Below are 18,298 nucleotides of genomic sequence, written 5' to 3'. Positions count from 1 at the left end.
GAAAGAATAAAACATTAATTGAGTTTCAATTTTAATTAATTGTAATGTCTAACTTAATCAACAGAGCGATAAAAAAAACAACACATCTTGATCTTAACTTTGGAAACTTTAAAGACAATGCAACTTTATATATGAGGGTAGTTTTCAGAGTATAAATATAATGCACTACTGAAACATGATGCATCATCATGAAGCATTAAACTTTGTTCCTAATACACTTTACACATTTTTCTTGTACACAGCCATTGCTGTAGACTACAACTAGAAGAAAAATCAGCAATTGTAGTGAGGAAGGGCTGGTATCTAGAAATATCATGACATTTATCAATCTTTATAATTAAATAACTTTATAGCAAGCCGAAACTGGGAAGTGGAGTTTCAATTTTTCCACAAGATTCATTTCAGTTTTGCTGCAAGTGAATTACTATACTTCCCAACCTTTTGCAATAACTGATGCTCGAGGTGCTATTAACTAGTTGAGATTCATAGAGTTTGAAATATCTAAACTTTCTAAACTTTTCAAATAAATAAAGTTTAACAAAATTAAACAGAATGAACCCACGTTGATCTTAGCAGATGGGAGACCTAGTAATTAGTTTCGTTATTAAAATCAATTTTACGGCAGTTATTTAAATATTAATATGAAGTTTCAAAGTTGTTGATGAGTTTTTGCTTATAGCGAGTTTTTAATTTTATGGATTATATTAATTAATTAATTTGATAAGAGGTTTACTAATTAATATCAGATATGAATGTGGGAGTTATTTCTTATTAAGCTAATTTGAATGTAATCATTCTTCAAGTTGACAGTGCAGAAAATATATTGCTAATGGTAATGGTCGACTACTCATCCTGTTAAAAAACGAATCCCTCCTGCAAATCTCCGTAGCTAGAAATGTAAAATTCATTACTTTGCAATGCGAGCGAGTTTTTGCGCACTTTTTTTTCCGCCGGTGAGCGATCGCGCCATGCCGTTGTCGCCGCAGTAAGAAGAAATGTTTTCGTCATTATAACAGTCATCACGATGATGGAAGCGCACAATTTATAAAAAGGGGTTCTCGCTTGCGTCTAGGTACTAAACCAACACCATGACGGAAAACTAACATTTCGAATATGTGTGTATATATGAACGCGTGTGGCCCCAATATTGGACGCTGTCTGACGGACCATGTCCCCACGATGTTTGTATAAAGTTTCCTAAATGTCGACGAATAAATCTCTACCGAATGGGGAATTGGTATATACGCATATATATGTTTGCAAAGGCATGGGGCATGGGATGACTACTGCGTCTTACGTTTATATTCAAATGTCCGCACTAAACTACGAGTTGACTTGTCTCGGTTGCATTATGTCCAACGTTTGTCCAGCGTCCTCCTCAATGCTGCATGCGTATTGAATCGGACGCGGGGTGTTGTATAAAGGATAAGCTTCGGGACACTCGACTCAATTTCCTTTTCCCTCGAAGTCATTCTCGTTTAAGGCTCAAACAGCAATCATACAAAGTGTTTTACAACGAAATGAAAATTTTAAATTGTTTTATTATCAAATCCGTTACATAAATCATTTTTATTTTAAATTTAAGAATTATTTAAATGTATTTATAAGGTGGTAGGTGATATATTTGATGTGAGAAGAATAAGTTCGATTGTAATGGTAATTGTGAACATTCAGTATTCGATCAGTCCGAGTTGATGACGGCAGAGAAAAGCTCCCAGCAGCGATTCATTTCGGGCGCGCATATCCGGCATAAGCCAAGCTTTTTCGGTCTTCCTCGATGCGTTTTTCATAATCATGGGCTTCAAATTGCGTGAATGCGAGAAAAACCATGTCGTGCTTTCAATTATTGAAATTGCTTGACGTTCGCGATTAACAATCAAGTCATCAACTCAGAGACGGAGAAAAACTCCTAATTCCGAAGACATTTATCTCTGTTAAAGTTGATTCAACGATCTACCAGCGCAAAAAAATGCACGAGAAAGTCGAATTACGTAAAAACTAGATGGAAAGACGTCGTTGGGGAAGAAGACATCGCCTTGGGCTTTAGTTTTACCGAATCGTATAAATTGCCCAGTGGCAACGGAAAAAAAAACTACATTGTGTTCATTTGATTTGTTCCTAGTCCTGTGTGCTCGCTTTTGTTATGTCCCACGTACATGAAGTCTCTTTTATATTGTCACGTTTATTTGGAGGCCGATTGTTCGCGGCGAAATCATCGCGGACCCACACAATAGGGTTTCTTGCGCCAATGTCGCCTATAGTTTTGGAATGTTGGAAAGTTCAAAGTGTTTACGTAACTGGCGACCGAGGGCGAGGCGACATTATGAGTTTTTGCCGCCGGCGCAAAAATATCGCACCGAAATGCGCGTCCTGACAATTTATAATAGATATCGATGGCAAAACAATTCGTCCTCGAGACATTCAAGCGACAGGAGATGACATCGCAATGTGTATTGTTTTGACTCGATGTGATTCGGCATTGTGTTTCGCCTGCGCTTTGCATTCAATGCGTTTTTTTCTTGTCTGGTTTCAGCTCCGTATTCCTCGCACGAGAATGGAGATGGTACCGGCACCGGCACGTCCAAGCTGCAATTCACGTTATCCCGCGGCGATTTGAGTGCCAAATTCGAATGCAGGGTTGAGAGCGCCGCAATGCCTGAGCCGATCGTCTCCTTTATGAGGGCCGACGTGAACGGTGAGTGTAGTTATTTATTTTTTGTTTGTTTTTACTTTTTCACTAGATTCAACCACTCTTAAACCTTGAAATGAAGAAAGATATCGCTGTTCATCACTTTGCACGTTCTTTGGAATAAATTTCTCGTCTGGTTAAGCATCAGTCTAGACAAAAAAAAACTTTATTTTCAACCGTATAAATATCGTCGCGTTTGTTTGTTTCGGAGTGTGTGGAATTTACTCGATATAAAGTGAATGTGCACACAATGCAATGTATGCAATTTTGCAACAAACGTGAGGCATTTATAATTACTCGCAGCGAGCGCTGGACGTTATCGCTCAATTAACTTTGTTAGGCACGCTCGTTTCCTGTGATCTAAAAACCGAAACAAGCGGATACGTTTTTGTGGACATGCCATGAGCAGATTGTTGAAATAATAGCCACCACACACACACACAAAGTTCACTGTTTTGGGCTGTTTGCATTAACGTTGAGTGAAAATTACAGGCGAATTTTCGGGAAAAGAAATTTGACCATCGAATAATTACGTTCGAAGCGTAAAAGCAAAGCCGATTTCACGCAATCGAACAATCAAATTGCGTTAAATAACGCGTTAGAAATGCTTCATCTTGTATTCATAGATCGATAAATATTTACAGTACATATTACGCGATTTAACTGCAGTTAATTTCTCGTTTGTAATTACCATGTTATTGGACGCTTCGATAAATTATTCAATCGATTACAAACAAGCATTATATTTGAATTTCAAATAATGCTAAATATGAACCAACAAATACTGCTAATACATTGTTCATTTATGGTTTTAGCATATTTTAAATTAAAAGTAGTTTAAATCAATTACAATATTGTTCTTAACTTCACAAAAAGTTTGCAAGAAACTTAACATCGCGAAGCAAGATCAATAGACGCGTGACAAAATTTAATAACATCATTAAGCGCTCGGGTACAAATTTTATATAATACGCGACACAAGATTAGCAAAAGCTATAGCAATGCCCTGCAACTTACTGCTCGACTTTGTACCGATTTTGCAGTTACAAAAGTTGCTATTTTACTTTAACTGTCGTCATTTTTTAACTAGCTTTATTCTTTCTTCGTTAAAAGCCACCAACTTAATAAAACAATGCATTTTGCGGTTTCACACGATATACTTTCATTTAAAACTCATTTCACTAACGCGAACCAATAAAACTGCAAGTAATAACTTGCGCAGCTCACTAAATGAGTTAATAATGAATAAGTGCAGTTCTCGCCAATAAAACGTTTCTTCTGCGCGTGACTTTATCTAGTCCATGGGCTGCAAGTGCATGGAGTATCTGGTATCGTTAGCGTGCCGCAGTCAGAGCTTGGTGGATGCGCCCGGCGCACCAGGAATATACTCGTGCGCGAGTGCCTCGCACGATAACTATTTTATAAATGGAAGCATAAATCATCTATTCATGAAGCACTTATATGGGGGTTCGGTATGTACGAAAGTAAATTGTTTGAATAATTTCTCAGTTGAAAAATCCTTTTCGGATGGCGCGCTTCGTGCGCATTAGAACGCGCTGCACTCACGGCGTTAATATTGATTAATACCTTCTGCAGTCGGCGAACGAATTAGAAATGGATAGTGCAGTAGAAAAGGAAAACAACTATATTTAAAGATAAATTGCAAATTTTTCATTTTTCATTGGCTCATCGACGTCACGATAATAAATCATTTGATTTTATATGCGGTTTCCATAAAATTTAAAGAAAATAAAAGCGCGTTAATGCAACAAGTCATGGTTTGAATTGATGGCAGCTGTTGATAATTAATTACCCTATGGTTGTGATTGTTGTTTTTGGTTTATAGTTAAACCCACTGGCATCGTGCTCAGCGGTGTCAACGGTCACGTGGTGCAGGGATCGAACGTGATGCTCATCTGTGATGTGATCGGCGCGCGGCCCGCGGCAGACGTTAAGTGGCTGAACGGCAGCCAGCCCATCACGGACCAAAAGTTTATCCAGACGGAGCCGGAGAAAATGGTGAGTCCTGTACATTTAATAAAGCGCGCCTAGGGCGTGCGTCTCGCAATGATACGCGCGTGCGACGTTCTGAAAAACGCCAGCATATGTCTCTACGGCCGAGAAACAAGTTTCGGGGCTCGTTTCTCTATTTTTCTTGCTTTTTGTTTTTATTCTATTTTCCTTCATTCCGCGGCGTGCACATCGCACGCTTCTTCGCCGCACTTCTATCAACGTCTACACGTGCGTCTCGTGCCTCATGCTTCATGATGGTGCTCTCCCCTATCGTTTTGTTTCGCATGTCGACGGCTTAGCCCGTCGTATTATTGCGTCTATCATAAGTAGCATCCGGAGCTACGGCTTCGGCGTTCGGAGGCATCGGGACGAGAAAGCGAGTTTGCCGCGGACGACGATTCGCTTTATTAAGTTTCTCGTGTTCTTTCGTTCTGTTATTTCGTCTGGGCGCTCGTATCACTTCGTCGCGTACAAGTGTTCTTGATTTTATTACGGAAACACACTTTTGCGTTCTTGTTTCAATATAATATTGATATTTTATGTCTGGCAGAAAAGCCTGGGCGATGTTAGAGCTTTTTGTTTTCATGTTCTATTAACTGGATTTTATGTCAATCGCAAATGGCTTTTTTGCCTGGAAATCACATTAGACCAGATTTTATCAACAATCGAAAATCTAATAAAAAATGCCAGCTTGTAATAATGTTTATCAACGAAATATATTTAATTATTTTGGGTTTTCTAGCACGAAATATTTCGTGTGCGTGTTATCATAACCAGTTCACCTGTCGTCACGTTTATCAAATTAGTTATGATGTGCATGCATCGCGCAGCGCATAAATCGCGCCTGCATATATAATATCAAAACGTGTTGCCCGTTGGCTTCTTGTTCACGAAATCTGGGTTGTTTGGGGTTCTCGGCGCGGAAGCCACATCTCCCCTTTGCCAATTCAAGACCCCGCGCCGGTTCCGATATAATAATTTAGATTTATTGAAGTAATTTGTGTGCAGCTTTCAGAAATTTATATTCCGGGTTAAATTATGTCGCTCTCCTTGACCTTACGCAAGCCATGGCGCTCGGCGTTCAGCTTGTAGGCCGCGCAAAACCACCCGCTGCCGAACGCTCGCGCGAGCGAGCCGGAATCGGGTCTAATTTCTCGTCGGTTAATTAATTAACGTTCTCCCTTTTCTGTTGCACGCCGCTGCGCCGCTGTTTGACGCTCAAACAGCCATTAGTGACGAAAGTAATTCAAAACGTAAGTATGTCAGACAAGTCCACAACGATGTTTCATCAGTTTGACGTTAGCCAAATGTTGACTTAAATTGATTGGATTTGTAGAGTTGGAGTAGCATCATCGATAAAAATTATTTTATTTGAGCATCAGCACAGTGATTTTAAGATTTGGCTATTTTAGTTGGTTTTAAGTAGCATTGCAAAGTTTTAGTGGCTGTAAAGATGGCTGAAACCCTATTGGGCGCGTCTGCGGTAATTACTGTTTAAGAGCAGTTAATAAGATATGTAGTTGCGGCGGCTTCCTCCCGGCTACGACTAATAAATTTCACCCGAATCGGGCGCGCCGGCCCTCCTTTCCCATGCACCGCCGTCACTTTAAAGTAGCTTCGGAAAGAGATGGGGCGCCCGCTGAAGGGGGAAATCGTTTGCTCTGCTTCTTTGCCGCCGCTGCCGCTGAAGGCACTGTCGGGAAATAAAAGGACAATAAATAGGAAATTTAGTCGTCGGCGCGCTCCCTCCCCCTGCTTGCGTAACTGACAAGTTTTGCATCGCGCAGTTTTTTTTAATGCGAATAATATATTACGCGCGCGACATTTACATGCGAGGAAGAAAGTTTTCATTTCCGGTCACGGGGCCATATACTTAGACGCGACTTTTATCATTGCAACCGAGGCCTCAGCTGAAAAGACGGGGGAAAAGTTTTCTTTACACGATTTTCGCTCCCACGTCGACTGCTTCACTTATATTTATATCCCGCTTCGTTTCCGTAACTTTTATTCGTTAAGTTTCATGAAATTATTGTGTGAATATTCTTCGTGACTCCTTTCAAAAAACGAACAAAACCAGCAAAAACATTACGTGTCTATATTCCGTGTCGTAGAGAAGATATTAATTTTGGTTTTATCGTGATTTTTCTATAGCGAGACGGAACTTTTACGACAAAAAGCAGCTTTATATTCCAAGCAAGCCGATATGAGAACGGAAATGCTTTTCACTGCTACGCTGAAAACAGCGTGATGAAGAACCAGCAGGAGCCGGCTCTGCATGAGGTGCTCGCGCTCGATGTCTATTGTAAGTGCATCGTTCCGTGGCCGTTGCAGTTCGGCGCTGTTATCGCGGCGTGTATTAATTGGTAATTTCAACAGATCCTCCTGTGGTCCAAGTTTCTCCACCCAACATCACCACGTTGGAGTCTGGCAACGTCATTATGCTCTGCACTTACATCTCGAACCCGATGACGCTCTTCGGCGTCACTTGGTAATTACGCTCGACAATTTGTCATTCTGCGGATGTCATCACGCTTTCGCTTTCAGGACGAAAAACGGTCAGAACCTTACTATCGCTAAGAACCCGAAATACGCCGGCGGCACTATTGAAAATCTTCCCTTGGTGATCCAGAATGTGTCGAGGGAGGATATGGGCGAATACTCGTGCACATGCAAGAACGAAGTTGGCTCGACTGAGTCGGACGAAACGATTTACCTTAACGTGGAATGTACGAAGAATCAATCATTATTTGCTCTCTATTTTGCGCCTTCGGCACTATCGGCAATGTCTTCAACATTTATTTTTCAGATCCGCCCAGCGTCGAGGTGATAATGGATCCGCAAACACCGGTGAAGGTGCAAGATCAGGCAAACGTGACGTTGGTCTGCTCGGTGACGTCCGGAAACCCTTCGACCTTATTAAAAGTCAGGTGGTATTTGGGTGGCGCTCTGTTGAAGGAGCTTCCCGACTGCGAGGAAGGCGCATACGCGTCCGGGGAAGACGGTGATGGTAGCGGCAGCGGCGGCGGTCAGTTTTGCGAAGTCGACCCAAGCCTAATCAGTTTGCAGAATGTGGTCGAGGGCATGGCGGGTAACTATACCTGCCAGGGCATGAACACGGCTGGCTGGGGCCCGGAATCCGACCCGGCCGAACTGATCGTCTACTATCCCCCGAAGCCAGCAAAATTGCGATTCACCCCGTCGAAAGTTATCAAGACCGCTTCGGTAACGTTAGAATGCTCGGTCGATCATCCTGGCCGGCCTGAAAACATTACGTACTTGTGGTATCGCGGCACCTACCAAGTGCCCGACGTCACCACAGCCAATTGGACAATCTCGCCGGTGCTGTTTGAAACCAAAAGCAATTTCACTTGCATTGCCTCGAATGAAGGAGGTCGCAGCGAACCTGCGAGCAAGTTCATCAACGTGGAAGCCCCGCCAGCGTTTATACGCAATTTGCCTTCGTACCAGGGTGTCCTGATGACTTCCAAGAACATTTCACTGACCTGCCGCGTAGAGTGTTCTCCCATGTGCTCGGTAACTTGGTTCAAGGACGGACAACTACTCAACGTCGACGACAATCTATTGTATTACATAACCAACAAGAACCTGCCGGCTGATGTGCGAAAAAATGACTTCGAGTCTATTGAGTCCACTCTGGTGAGATGAGAGCGTGCGGTCGTCAATTGACTCATAAACTAATCCAATTGAATTCCCTTAATAGGTGTGGAACATGACTGCGTGGCCAGGACAAATGCTCGATCGCACCGCACCGCTTTCCAATTACACTTGCCAAAGTTCTAGCAATGGCATCGGACCCGGCGTTAATTCGACTATTGAGATGGCGGTCGACTGTAAGTACCGATTCTATGACTATTAAGCAAGCACTTATCGTAAAAATCTGATTAGATCCGCCTGAGAATCTCACTGTCTCTAAGAACGTCGTCTTTGTCGTTGAAAACCACAAACCCGAAAAGGTGACTTGCAGCGGCAAGGGACATCCAGCGCTCAGTTTCGTCTGGCGCCAAGAGGGTTCCACGGAGCCGATTGTCAAAAGTCACATCTTGAATCTGGGCGCTGTGCCGCGCTCGGCTTCCGGTAAATACATTTGCGAAGCATCAAACCGTCATGGAAACGAAACAACGAACATGTATCTGAACGTGCAATGTGAGCAAACTTCGTCGAGTCCTTTTTCTTTACGCGTCGCTAACTTTTGTTTGTGTTTACGTTTTTGTTTCACGATCAGATGCACCCAGCTGCACTCTCGAAACTACAGAGTTTGAGGGAGGAATGGCCCTTGAGTGCACGGCGCACGCAAATCCCCAAGAAGTGACCTTCACGTGGAAAATCAAAGGGGAAAACGATTCGGTCGAAGGAGCCACGTTAGTCCAGCAGAATTTGAAGGGCTATCTCAAATTGGATTCGAGCGTCGATTCCTTCCGGACGTATCAGTGCTTCGTGAATAACTCAGTGGGGATTAGCTCGCCTTGCGAACGAGACGTTACCGGTAAGCGAAACGAAAACATTTGCCCTGCGTGGACACGAAGTCAAAGCCGCTTTCGAGCGAGCTTCGACACACTGCCAACTCTTAAAACATACATACATCCCTACATATACACAGATATGAAATTACCTAGTGTATGAACTAGTTGCTGTTTTTATGTAGCGTACCAGGAGCAAAGTAGTCAAATCGGAGTGCCAGGTAAAGAAACAATCCAATTCAGCTGGAACAAAATTTTCTTCTTCGTTTTGTGCTGCGTGTAGACTGGTTAAATGCATGCACATGGGTTTATTTAGCACGCTCACATTGAATACACTTTTCTCCTGGGTTCTCATACTTTTTTTTCTTCCAATGCTGACGCGGCCCCTTGTGAGTTGGGGGCACGCTTCTAGCTTTGAGAGAAATTGTTTAATTTCAGCACTTGTTGCATCATTCGTTTGCTCTTTTGGTGGCTGCCGGGAGTTCATCGCATTGTTTATACACACTATGCAAACAAGCGCCAAGGTTTGGACGCGTCAGAAACTATAAAATGTTCTTGTATTTGTAGGCGTTATTCCGTGGTGGAAGCAGTTCACAAACAACAACATCTTCCTCATCATCGTGATTGTCGTTTGTCTCATATTCTTCGTGATTGTTATCTGCATCATCATTTGGCTGGTCTGTCGTAGAAAACGCGCCAACAACAAATGTAAGTTGACTCACAGATTATTGCATTTTGAAATTAACGTTTTGATTGATGTTTTTTGGTGATTACTAATATTTAACTAATTGTGTGAATTCGTTTGCATCCGCATCGGCAATAGATACTAACGCAGTTGAAATGGAAGAACGAGAAAAGTAAGTTGGTATAATTTTCTTAAATATTTCTTGGAAAATATTTATAACTTTATTGCAGAGAAATGTATTGGCCAAAGTACAGTGAGAGCTTGATCAAAACCAATTATAACCAATTACAAGTTGTTGCCTCCGAAATTATTACGGAATATATTTGAAATCAAGATCAAACACCCAAGATACGAGCCAAACTTAACTACGCAGTTAACGATTCGGTAATAACTGTTTTGGTTATCGCGTTAACATCAACCTAAATCGTTATCATTAATCTATGTACATTAGCGGCGTTCTAGAAAATCTCGATTGTTTAACGTCTGATCATTTCGCCAACGTAAAACATAATAAGCTCGTTGCAAATTGCAAATATCGCGCGGGTCATAAAATTCTACTTAGCATGTATTAAAAAACGTTAAGTACATTCATACAAGCTCTCTCGTTACTTTCAGGTACATTTAAAAAAAACGCTATCCAATTTCATTTAAAACTCTAACTACATACTAATTTTTATGCTATCGATAATCTCTTTGTGCAATAGCAACTTTTGTGATATTTCACCTTTAATTTCATTCTTCGAAATTTCTATGCTTTCATTTACGATTTTATCACTTCACTCAGGAACACTGCATTTTTTATTTTGGTTTGCAAGCTTATTATTCATGATTTTGGTTTGTCTCTTTGTAACTCTTTGTGGTTGAAGGTAAGCGTAAATGTATCAGTGTTGTACTTACATAAACACAATTAATGTTTCTTGAGCACTTTAATTACAAAAAGGACCGTGCACATTTTAAATATTTTTTTTTTACAAATTAGTAGATTTATGTTCCTCCCACAAGTTAGTATTGCACAACAGTTCGAAAGTAAAAAATTAGCATTCTTTCATGAAATGCACCTAAAATTTAATAATTGTGTTTGATGAATTCATATGGAATTCATTTGTGCAATTTAGGATTAAATTCTAGGTGTTATGAAATGTTATATTAATAAAGGACAAACTGAAAACACTCTTCCATATTGCATAGCCAAAGTTTGACTACGAATCTGAGTCACAGTGTGTGCACTGCTATTACTTTAATCAATTAACTGTTTCTGGGTCTCGAATAATACGAGCGCAACCTTGTTTTACTGGCGAGCACGTAAAATATCTCGCGCATTTGCAAAGTAATGCAGCCTAACACTTTGTGATTTCGAAATGCGCCGACGCGCACACTAAAACAGGGATTTAGTTTGGTTACTAACTCAAAGCTAAAATAACTCCGTAGGTTCCTCTGCACTCAAAGTCCTGACGTGTTAGGACTTCCTCTCGTGCCTTGTGGTAGAGTAACATATTTGGGTCGACAAGGTAGTTGAAAACTAACAATCTAAGCATGCTACAATTAAGTTTATGAAATACTTTTGCGTGCCGCAAATTGTATGTACACTTCTTTGTTTATAATAATAATAGAGTAATAAGTACGCGTGGTGGTTTCTATTTTGAAAACTTATTCAAATTTTCTCTTAACAGTACATTGTTTGCTGAAATTAATTTATTGTTTTATTTGTTTTGCTCTGCTTCTTATTAATTTTGATTTGGCTCAGACCCGATGGACAATCGCCGGATACATCAGGTAGTAAATGGCCGTTGAAGCCAGGCGTTTTGGTGCATGTTAATAAGATGCACAGCTTGAGTCAATTAACACCACTAGCCGGGAGCCAGTACAAGACAACATCAGTGCCCATCAAACCGGGACACCGCGCACCCTATATAAGGAGTGGAAATAAAGTTTATGAGAGATTAGAGAAGCTCAAGGAGTGGCTGGGATTGCGTCACGACCGAGACGCGCTGCCATTTGGCGTATATCGCGGCTCAGCAGGAGGTAATCTTTATGTCTTTCTCAAACTGCATTTCTTCGTTAGGTTGGAAACGTAAATATCTTGATTTGACTATATTGCATACCTTAAAATGATCTAAATTAATTCGAAGGATTAGTCCGAACTACGCCTTCATTTATTTGCTTTTATTTATCGGACGCGTATATGCCACGACGATCGATTGTCACTTCCGCAACGACGAAGTGCAGTTGGGATTTTCATTTAATTTTATTTGATTGTTTCGCATCGTGTTTTGTTTTGTCGATTTTTGTTTTGTTCAGTTTTCTAAAAGTTTTTGTTTGTGTTTTCTTCCCGTTGCACGCGTTTATAGTTGTGACGTTTAAAAAGTTTAAAGACGCCCCGAGTAGCCCCACGCAAACGGATGTTGTTGCCGCATCGAGGAAGAGAAAGAAACCAGGACTCCGTAAGTGCCTCCACTTTTTGTAGCTCTCCGACCACGAACTCGTTCACGTTCACGTCGCGCTATCTACTCTTGCATTATTTATTCGCTTTCGTTGCCTGCCTGCTTGCCCGTTTGTTTACTTTACTTTAAGCCCGCACATAACAAATTTATATTTTTGCTTTCACTATATTCCAATATTCCACGAGTTTATATATTGTATAAATATATAAATTTATTTGAAACAATAGTCATAGATCATTCAACGATTGCAGCGCAACCTTCTATTCGTATTCAATGCGATAGGACTTTTTGTATTCCAAGCTTGAATGTGAATGAGTGTGGTTGCGTTGCGAAAATCAAATTTTTCAATCTGATTGAAATGATTGGCCAGCGATAATGGGCGCGAGCTGCGCGACGTAACAATATCGGGCAAATGTGATTTTAATCTCGTTGCTGTTTAATGTTTCAGCACCGAACCCATCCTCTACACAAGATAAGGGGGTATTGGGGGCTGCTCCACCGGGTGGCGGTTCAGCAGACCCCCTTACTGATCCGGACAACGGGTTTTACGAGAACCTTCCGTTCCACGGCATGCAGAGTCCACCGAATAAAGTACGTACACCATACAATAACTCTTTCTTTGAAGCATTTAAAATTTTACGATGTTTGTTTGTATTTTGTCATGCATTTTCGTACATGCTACGGTCTCATCGTGAAAACTCTGAATTTTTAGAGCTTTATAGTTGTGTATTGCTTTACTTTACCTCAAAATATGATAATCTATTAGTAGTGCGGTTTTATTTTTGCTGTTATTCAGATTGACCAACTATTGGTTAAAGTTGTATGAATATTTGATAGGTTTTCACATTGGGACCCTCTGTATGGTGATGTAGCTCTGCATTAACGTTTTTTTTTTGCTATGCGTATCAATGCGTAGCGTTTGCCTGTGTTTTGATTTATTCACGCTCGAGTTGAATTTACGTTTTATTTTTATTTTGGATTTTGTTTTATTATTTTTGCAGCCGGTTTCTGTTATTTCGCCGATAATACAAGGCAATGCCATTCCGTACTCGCCGTCCACGAAATCGCTTATCGCCGCCACCAGCCTGCCGTCCTATAATCAAAAGAAAATCCAACGCAATCAATCATTCCACGGCTTCCAAACATATCACATGTATCCGCAACCGAACTCTTTTCCCGGCTTCAATCACTGGCCTTCTTTCTACCATATGCCGGCGCATATGCAATTTTCCAGCCCAAATCTGCACTTCATGCCGCCCATATTTTATAATTTGCCGCGAAGTTTCCACCAAAGCTCGGGCGCTAATACGGTGAGCGCCATCAGAACGAATCCGCAAATAAATCCTTTCAACTATTACAACCGTGTGCGGAGTTTTAGCAATTTGCCGAATCCATTTAGCACTGTCAACGCGAATCCATTTATGATTTCTAATCCATTTAATCAGCAGGCGCGCTCAGTCGGCAGGAGCGACGTGCTTCGTCAGCCAGACATACGGCGCACTGCCTCAGGTATAAACCTTTCGACAGACTTAGACAAAATTAATAGAAACGCAATTAACCCGCTGCGGAGCTCCGACGGCGAGGCTGTCGCAAGCCCGAACGCGATCCCCGACAATAAACGTTTTAATTCGCTTGAGATGAAAAAACACAAGTGCTATTCGCCGACATTCTACTCGATGCGCTGCAAGAAGCATGCGAAGAAACGACCGATCATTTATGCCATCCCAAAGGTGCACAAAACGGGCGAGGCGCAAGCCGCGAATAAATCGGCATGTCAGCCGCCGCTGACGAATGACAAAGAGGGGGTTTTCGAGCACCTAACTGATAGCATACAAATTCTCGAACAAAACGACGACACGCAGAACTCCACCGACTCGTTATCTAAAAATACGTCTTGCCCCAAACACGGTCGCACTAGCTCGCTTAGCAAAAACACTGTTTCTGCGCCAGTTTTCACCAAAAACAATAGCGTGTCGTTTCCTGCTTCCCAGGAGACGTCACCAAATTGCAAACACGAGGACTCAATCACCCAAGCCCTCATTCATAAATCTACGCCAAAGCAAACTAAACCAGTATCTGAAAACAAAGTCACCCCGGTTAGTCGATCGGAAATACCAAAAATCAGCTCAAATCAATCAAAGGAAAGCAACAACACCAAATTTTTGCCAAAGATAAGCGATGTCACTCCCAAAGTTAAACGGCCCACCCCTACTGTTAAGGTGAGCCCTAATTTTATCAAACCAAAAGTAGAAAGTCCAAAAGGTGCCCTTCATCAACAACTTCAAGCAAAACTCAAGGCTAGCGCCGCGAAATCAGATCTTACCTTGAACAGTTGTACCCTTGTGCAACGGGCTCTGAGTCAAACCTCGTTGAACCAGAGCAACAGCTCCTTAAACAAACTCGACGCAAACATTAAGAGTAGTTGTGATTCGTTAAATTCGGCCGCGGAGGTTGCTAAGAAAAAGTGCAAGATAGACGAGGAAACGCGCGTTCCGGCTGCCGATGATGAAATTCCTGAACTTCCCCGCTCCGCACCACCACCGCTTTCTTCCTTTATCGAACATGTCAACCGAGTACCAAAAATGCCTTTATTGGATACACAAAATAAATGGAATGCCATTAATCACGCAAATAATACTGATAATAACAGAAAGGTGTGTGCTTTTTATTTTTCGTTTTTGAATTTTATTTCGTAGCAGCAAGAATTTAATCTTCTCTTGTACCGCAATTTTGATGCAAAAAATACTGTATATTCAAAGATATATTGGTTGTTGGCAAAAGAAGATTAAATTTCCATTATGGTCATTGTTCCTGTTACAAACATACGCTTATTAGCTGTAATCAGGATTCGATGTATTAGTGTGAAACTAATCAATCATGCATTACATGTTTGCAGAATGCTTTTTACACATTAACAACGCCACATCTTAAACAACTAACTCAGAATCATCAGCAATACTCCGCCACGATTCCGCATCAAAAGCACATGAAGCTGATACCACGCTCGCTCTTTCAAGATCCGCAAATCAGCAAGAGCAAATCGTTCACGTCCAAGTCAAAGCCGAAAAAGCACTTTCAGATACCCCTTCAAAAATGTCACAGTTTCAAATTTCAAACGGCGGAATCATACTTCCAGCCGATCAAAAATATTCACGAGGAGAATTTGATGCGCAACGGCTACATATCCGATCTGGGTCCAAATTACCCCGAAAGTCATCACTCGTCGTCCCGTCATAAACGCGACAAACATCACCATCAGAAAACCAACGGACCGCTGCTGCTGCGCCACCCCAACGATTATCAAGAGAACATGCAGTTCCAGGAAAACGTGGCGAATTCTGTGCAGCTACAATATCCACAGCCGGTGATCACTGGGCACGGCTCGTTGCCGCGGCCTAACGGCGTCGTCTATGCCGACCTGGATATGCCGCAGAAAGCAAACGGCAAAAAGTCCAAAGATCCAAGCGGTGGTGGTACTGGCGCGCTCAAATCGCGAGAGCACAAGGCCCCCGGCAAAGCAAAGACTGAATACGCAACGCTTCAATTCAACGATGTCGGCCAGGAGATCGACGTCTAACAATTAGTTTTGCTACTAACAAGACTCAACGTTTAGGATTAACTTAATTACGAAAGGTTTGACTATTAATTTATTAACTCATTGATGCAATTATGCAGGACGGCACGTGGCATTTAATTTAATATTTGCTCCCACAAAATATACAATTATCGCAACATACTTCGCCTTGTAATTTGATTAATTAATGCGGAAGTTGCCAAAGCCAGATGGATGGCGAAAGTTAACGTTTTCACTTTGTTCTAGACGAATGGAATACCGACGACTACAAGTGATACTTATATTTTCTAAATATTAAGGTAACGACTTACAATGATTGCTTCTTTTTTTATAAATAACTTAGAAATTTTTCTGAAACAACTTCTTAAAATGTGAATAATTGTAAATTTTAAAGAGCAAATTTATTCATTCAATGCGTTGCCCTATAACATTGGCTAATTTGCTTGTTTGTTTTAAAGACTAATATTTGTTTGATTTGTTTGAAGACTATGCATATAGCATAAAATCGTAATAGCATCGTTTATAAAGCATACAAGTTTTAGTTTCTTTTTTACGATTTTCCACTATATTTTGCCAATAAGTAACATGTATAATGTTAAAAAAAACCGACGGCGAAGAGGAGCTAGGAAAAAATATAAGTAATGTGTATATTTTGGTCGGCGCTCCCTCATATAAACTGCGCCACTTTTTCGTAGATAAAAATTTCTTCCTTTTGATGTGTTTTCTTACACATCATTTCGCTAATGCGATGCCGCGCTTATCACGCGCTCAATATTTTTTACGCAACTTTTTTAGCGCTTAGAAGCCCCGACCTGCCGCGGTAACCATCTAACCATGAAGCAATATTTTAGGTTTACGAAAACTTTCACGCAATGTTTACATCAACAACGTTTATTTTCCTTCGGGATAGCGTGGCATACTATATTTTGCTACTTCTATCTTCTAAAGGTATTCCATATACGTGATTTCGATTATAACTAATTGAGTAATTTTATTTCTAGCCGTACCAAACCGAATTCAGCGACTTGGACTACGCAGACGTCGATTATAGATCCTACGGCCCAATCAACTACAAAGCCGCATCTATGCTGGCCGCCATGAAGCGCAAGAACGTCCAAGGTGAACAGGATGATTTGCTCTGATCGACGCCATCTTTGCTATACCGACAGCTTTTACTTTTTTCTTGAAGCCATTTATTCGTTAATTAATTTATTGATAAACATCTGCTCCTACTTACATTTAATGGTTTCTATTTTTATTTAGTTCTATTGATTATTCTTCTGCGATGCAGTTCTGTGAATGGGTACTTTTATAGAACGCCGGTTATTATTTCTATCAGTTACTTTATTGTAAAATAAGCTTTTTGAAAGTAATTATTCACTAATTCGTTGTTGAATGTATAACTTGATATAGCATTAATACCAAAAAGAAGACTTGTAAAAAACACGATATCGCTCAATTAAAATTTTGACATTTCGAATAAAATAATTGTAAAGTTGATCAACTCGCGAACACATTTGTAATTCGTGCCAAGAGAATTTGTCTTAATACTTTTTCCAATGAGACGCATTTTCCAAATGACGAAATGTAGGCGTAATGTTTGTGTTTTATAGAAAGAAAACCGTGAAATGAAAAGAGAAATTAAGAACTGTGACGTCCAAATATTTATATTAATATTATAAGATTTATTGGGTGTGGTGCTCCGACTAACACATAAAATAAAACAGAAACTTTTTACTACACGATGTAAAAAATGATTATTGTACATTTGAAATATTTGAATTAGATATTTATTGCTAACTACAAATAATTCTATATTAATATTTATAATAGACTTTGTTTAGTTATATTTTAATCGATATTGCTGTATCAACATTGTAGATATTGTAAAATAAATTTAATAGGAGTTATTGCAATTTGCATCATTTGGTATTGACCCATATGTACCATATGTACATGTGAGTTGGGTAATCGATAGGACTGCATTTAAATACCCTTAAGTATCGAGAAGTGCTCTTAAATCGATTTCGAATTACATCAATTTTGGTTATACTCTAAAAATATGGGTGAAAATGGGCCTTGTGATTAATGATTTTTAGTTTGGCTCCGTAGAAATTTTGTCGAGTTGCGCTAGTAACACCAAAACCGGCGCTGCTATGCATTCATAGTTTAGCGATGCTTGTATGTAAACAATTTTTTTGTCGCGTTCAGTGAGCGTATCGCGCAATACTGATAGTGACCTCGTGTTGTCGCTGTTGGCTCATGCAGTTCGACGCTCATGCAGTTACATTCCGGCCGTCGGATAAATCGCGTGTGTTCATCGCGACTAGTCTTGTTTCTTCAGATCATAATTACAAGTCAATTACATTTGTTAAAAATGATGGCACGCATTGAGTGTTTATCAATTCAAGATTAATT

General features: G+C 40.6%; 1 protein-coding gene across 11 annotated transcripts in view; it reads left to right on the top strand.

The window, feature by feature from the left end:
• nrm (neuromusculin) overlaps positions 1-17,796 on the top strand; it is a 158,208-nt gene extending 140,412 nt beyond the window's left edge. For 3 of the 11 annotated variants that reach the window (XM_065304481.1, XM_065304486.1, XM_065304489.1), the window contains 20 exons: positions 2,534-2,695; positions 4,536-4,708; positions 5,929-5,955; positions 6,854-7,004; positions 7,079-7,190; positions 7,247-7,428; positions 7,509-8,359; positions 8,424-8,553; positions 8,609-8,866; positions 8,946-9,206; positions 9,366-9,401; positions 9,748-9,888; positions 10,004-10,037; positions 11,610-11,887; positions 12,214-12,306; positions 12,755-12,897; positions 13,308-14,960; positions 15,203-15,939; positions 16,127-16,179; positions 16,882-16,964. In XM_065304481.1, the coding sequence (XP_065160553.1) occupies positions 2,534-2,695; positions 4,536-4,708; positions 5,929-5,955; positions 6,854-7,004; positions 7,079-7,190; positions 7,247-7,428; positions 7,509-8,359; positions 8,424-8,553; positions 8,609-8,866; positions 8,946-9,206; positions 9,366-9,401; positions 9,748-9,888; positions 10,004-10,037; positions 11,610-11,887; positions 12,214-12,306; positions 12,755-12,897; positions 13,308-14,960; positions 15,203-15,883 (5,366 nt within the window). In that variant the 3' untranslated portion in view covers positions 15,884-15,939; positions 16,127-16,179; positions 16,882-16,964. Of the gene's footprint in view, positions 1-2,533; positions 2,696-4,535; positions 4,709-5,928; positions 5,956-6,853; positions 7,005-7,078; positions 7,191-7,246; positions 7,429-7,508; positions 8,360-8,423; positions 8,554-8,608; positions 8,867-8,945; positions 9,207-9,365; positions 9,402-9,747; positions 9,889-10,003; positions 10,038-11,293; positions 11,374-11,609; positions 11,888-12,213; positions 12,307-12,754; positions 12,898-13,307; positions 14,961-15,202; positions 15,940-16,126; positions 16,180-16,881 lie in introns of all 11 variants that reach the window. The other 8 variants (XM_065304482.1, XM_065304483.1, XM_065304487.1 and 5 more) reach the window with 8 other exon arrangements.
• The last annotated feature ends 502 nt before the right edge of the window (positions 17,797-18,298 follow it).

Source organism: Atheta coriaria, unplaced genomic scaffold (assembly GCF_025399875.1).
Source record: "Atheta coriaria isolate IRGN ID8LTWV9N9 unplaced genomic scaffold, Caltech_Dcor_3.1 hic_scaffold_6_pilon, whole genome shotgun sequence".
NCBI classification, from domain to species: domain Eukaryota; kingdom Metazoa; phylum Arthropoda; class Insecta; order Coleoptera; family Staphylinidae; genus Dalotia; species Dalotia coriaria.
The sequence above is the reverse complement of the archived record's forward strand: the minus strand, read 5'-3'. Positions and strand labels throughout refer to the sequence as shown.